The sequence below is a fragment of the Oryzias melastigma genome, linkage group LG22 (assembly GCF_002922805.2).
Source record: "Oryzias melastigma strain HK-1 linkage group LG22, ASM292280v2, whole genome shotgun sequence".
Classification (NCBI taxonomy): Eukaryota; Metazoa; Chordata; class Actinopteri; order Beloniformes; family Adrianichthyidae; genus Oryzias; species Oryzias melastigma.
In genome coordinates this window covers 10,685,242-10,688,244 of record NC_050533.1, presented here as the reverse complement: position 1 = coordinate 10,688,244, position 3,003 = coordinate 10,685,242, and the positions used below count along the sequence as shown (strand labels likewise).

Genomic DNA, 3,003 nt, shown 5'->3' with positions numbered 1-3,003 from the left:
CCCATCATCCCTTTGTTTACACCATCTCGCAACAAAAATGGCGAGCCATATTGGGGTCCAGCCGTACAGTTAGGGTTAGCTCAGATAAGGAAGACAAAGACGTACACATATTTAGGCCCAATCTGAATTCTTCCCTTCTCCCTTCCCCTTCATTTAGCCCTCCAGAAGGAGAGTTATGGAAAATAGTGTCTCCGATTTTGGACGTCACTTTCGCTCAATGACGTCACCAATAATCGCTGGTCAGCTAGCATTAGCTCGGAGCTTATAGCGTTCGAATAAAAACAGTGATTTTATAGCTTTAAAAAGGTAATGGTTTTCATAATTTCTCTGCTCCTGATTCACAATAATTTGAATAAAGAAATACTCAGAAAAGGTATTTTAAGCTTTACCGTCTTTATATATGTCCTCCGTCATCTCCTGTCATATTTTAGACTGCACAAAGGTTGGAAAAAAAGTCACCCTCTATGTGATGCGTCTATGATTTAGAAGAAAAAAGAAACATTAGGGTCTGATAGTGTTTCGGGGAGCCGGGTCAAATGTGGAGGAGGGTCCGATCTGTAGTTTGGGGACACCTATTTACCGCATTTATTATGTTTCATGTAATTCACTCCTTTCTGAATTATATATATATATATATGTTGTCATTTTTGTAAAATATGTTTTGGGGTAATTTTATGGTAAAAAGCAATTATACTGCAGTGAATGCCATAAAAATGTAGTTTATTCATGGGTTTATGAAATGTAAAACACTAATAATGTGAATCTTGAAGTTTTGGGGAAGATTTTCCATCCCTTTTCATATATTTCTTGGCATCCTGACTGGATGTTGGACTTTTCTAGACCTGATCCACTGCTCTCCTGCGTTTAACCGTTGAGATGCGTGAAGGTAATCCCCACCATGTGAGGCCTCGGCCCCAGTTTGGAGGCGGGGTGTTTTTCATTCAAATCTGCTGGCGCTATAAAACCAGAGGAAATTGCAAGTAACCCAACTTCAACCCACGAGCTCGTGGCGCAGCAAGCTGGTCCGGGCTGTCACAACCAGACATGATGAACACTGTGAAAGCTCTGAAAAACGCACTGGTGTGCCTGCTGCTGCTGCCGCGCTTTCTGCTGGCAGCTGTTGTGTTTTGGCTGCTTGACTTTTCCTGCATCAGGAAAAGGGTTTTTCTGAGGATGAAGGAGCAGGGAGGCGATGATCCTCCTCTGTGCATCTCCGACTCCAACCGCCTGTTCAGCGTGGAGTCGCTCAAAGCGGTCTGGCACGGACACAAGCTGGACTTTCTGAAAGCGGCGCACCTGGGGCGCGGAGCGCCCAACACCGAAGTGGTCCATCTGGAGGACCAGAGGCGCAGCCGGATCCTGGACTACGCCAAGGACAAGAGACCGCTCATCCTCAACTTTGGCAGCTGCACCTGACCGCCGTTCATGGCGCGCCTGAAGGCGTTCCAGGGGGTCGTGCAGCAGAACGCGGACATCGCAGACTCTTTAGTGGTGTACATCGAGGAGGCGCATCCTTCCGACGGCTGGAGGAGCACCGACGCGCCCTACCAGATCCCCCAGCACCGGCGCCTGGAGGACCGGCTGAACGCAGCGCAGCTGATGCACCTGGAGGTGCCCGGCTGCCTGGTGGTGGTCGACAGCATGGAGAACTCCTCCAACGCGGCGTACGGAGCCTTTTTCGACAGACTTTACATTCTGCAGGAGGGAAAGGTCGTTTATCAAGGTGGCAGGGGTCCCGAGGGCTACCGGATCTCAGAGCTCAGAGACTGGCTGGACCAATACAGGAAGGGGATGGAGAAGTCCAGTAATCTAGTCATCAATATGTAGATTCTATTTTTTAGAGCTGCTATGACAGAAACAAAGATGCTGCAAAATTCCAGATTAGTCAAATGCATTTTTAATTTTACTTTTGAATTTTCTGTACCCTGTAAAACAATTTGTATCATATTTAATATACACGTTTCTGACATCTTTGTGATCCAAACTTTTCTTAGAAAACTTTTCTTCCTTGTAGTTCATTATAATTCCACTAGGGGCAGTAGAAGGGCGATTCAAAGTTTCCGCCACGTGAAATCTCAAAAACACTTAAAGAAAGTTCAGCAAATTTGCGAAAATTTGCGATAAAATCACCTCTTCTTTAGTTGTTCATTTTTGAAAATGGCTATTTGCTGTATTGAAAAAATGAAAAATGAATTCTTTATAGCACAGTTAAACTATGTTAAAAATGTGTGGATCAAACTACAATTGTTGCGAACAAAAACCCACCAAATCACCCAACGTATTATAATTCATACAATCTATAACGAGAGAGAAAAAAATTAACTATACGTGCTTTGTTGTTCATTATTATCCTAGGGCATCAGAAGGACGTTTTTTTATTTTTATTTTTTATTTTTCTCATTTCAAAAATGACTGAATTCTCAAAGTTTTAGGATGACATTACCTCATCTAATGTTTTTTTAATGGTTACATGCTGTTTTGAAATAATGCAAACATTGTTAAAATTTTTCTTTATAGCACAGCTACAACATCTTTAAAATGTGTGGATCAAACTAAAATTGTGAGGAAAAATGTACCATTTTACCAAACATATTATAAATAATACTATCTATATCTCGAGTAAAAACAAACAAACAAACAAACAAAAAACTATTGAACTATAACTTTTTTGTAGTTCATTATTATCCCACTAGGGGCAGTAGAAGGACATTTCTTGCTCATTTCAAAATGGCCGCCTCCACAAATTCTCCAAAACACTTCAAGTTTAGCTAGTTTTAAAAATTTTACAATTACATTACGTCATCTATTGTTGTTTGTTTTTTAACATGGCTACTTGCTTTATGAAAATAATAAAAAAAAAGTTGAAAATTAAATCTTTATAGCACAGTTACAATATGTTCAAAATGTTTGGATCAAATTTGAGACAGTGGGTTAATAAGGTGATTTTTTTTCCTTAACTCATCCTAAACTAAAATTGTTGTGAGCAAAAACTTAACATAACCC

At 40.9% G+C, this 3,003-nt stretch overlaps 1 protein-coding gene across 1 annotated transcript; it reads left to right on the top strand.

Annotated features, from left to right (window-relative positions):
- The first annotated feature begins 533 nt into the window (after nt 1-533).
- Nucleotides 534-3,003, top strand: dio3a (iodothyronine deiodinase 3a). Its single transcript, XM_024278595.2, has one exon. It carries the CDS (start codon nt 1,045-1,047, stop codon nt 1,825-1,827), a length of 783 nt encoding a protein of 260 aa, XP_024134363.1. The 5' UTR covers nt 534-1,044; the 3' UTR covers nt 1,828-3,003.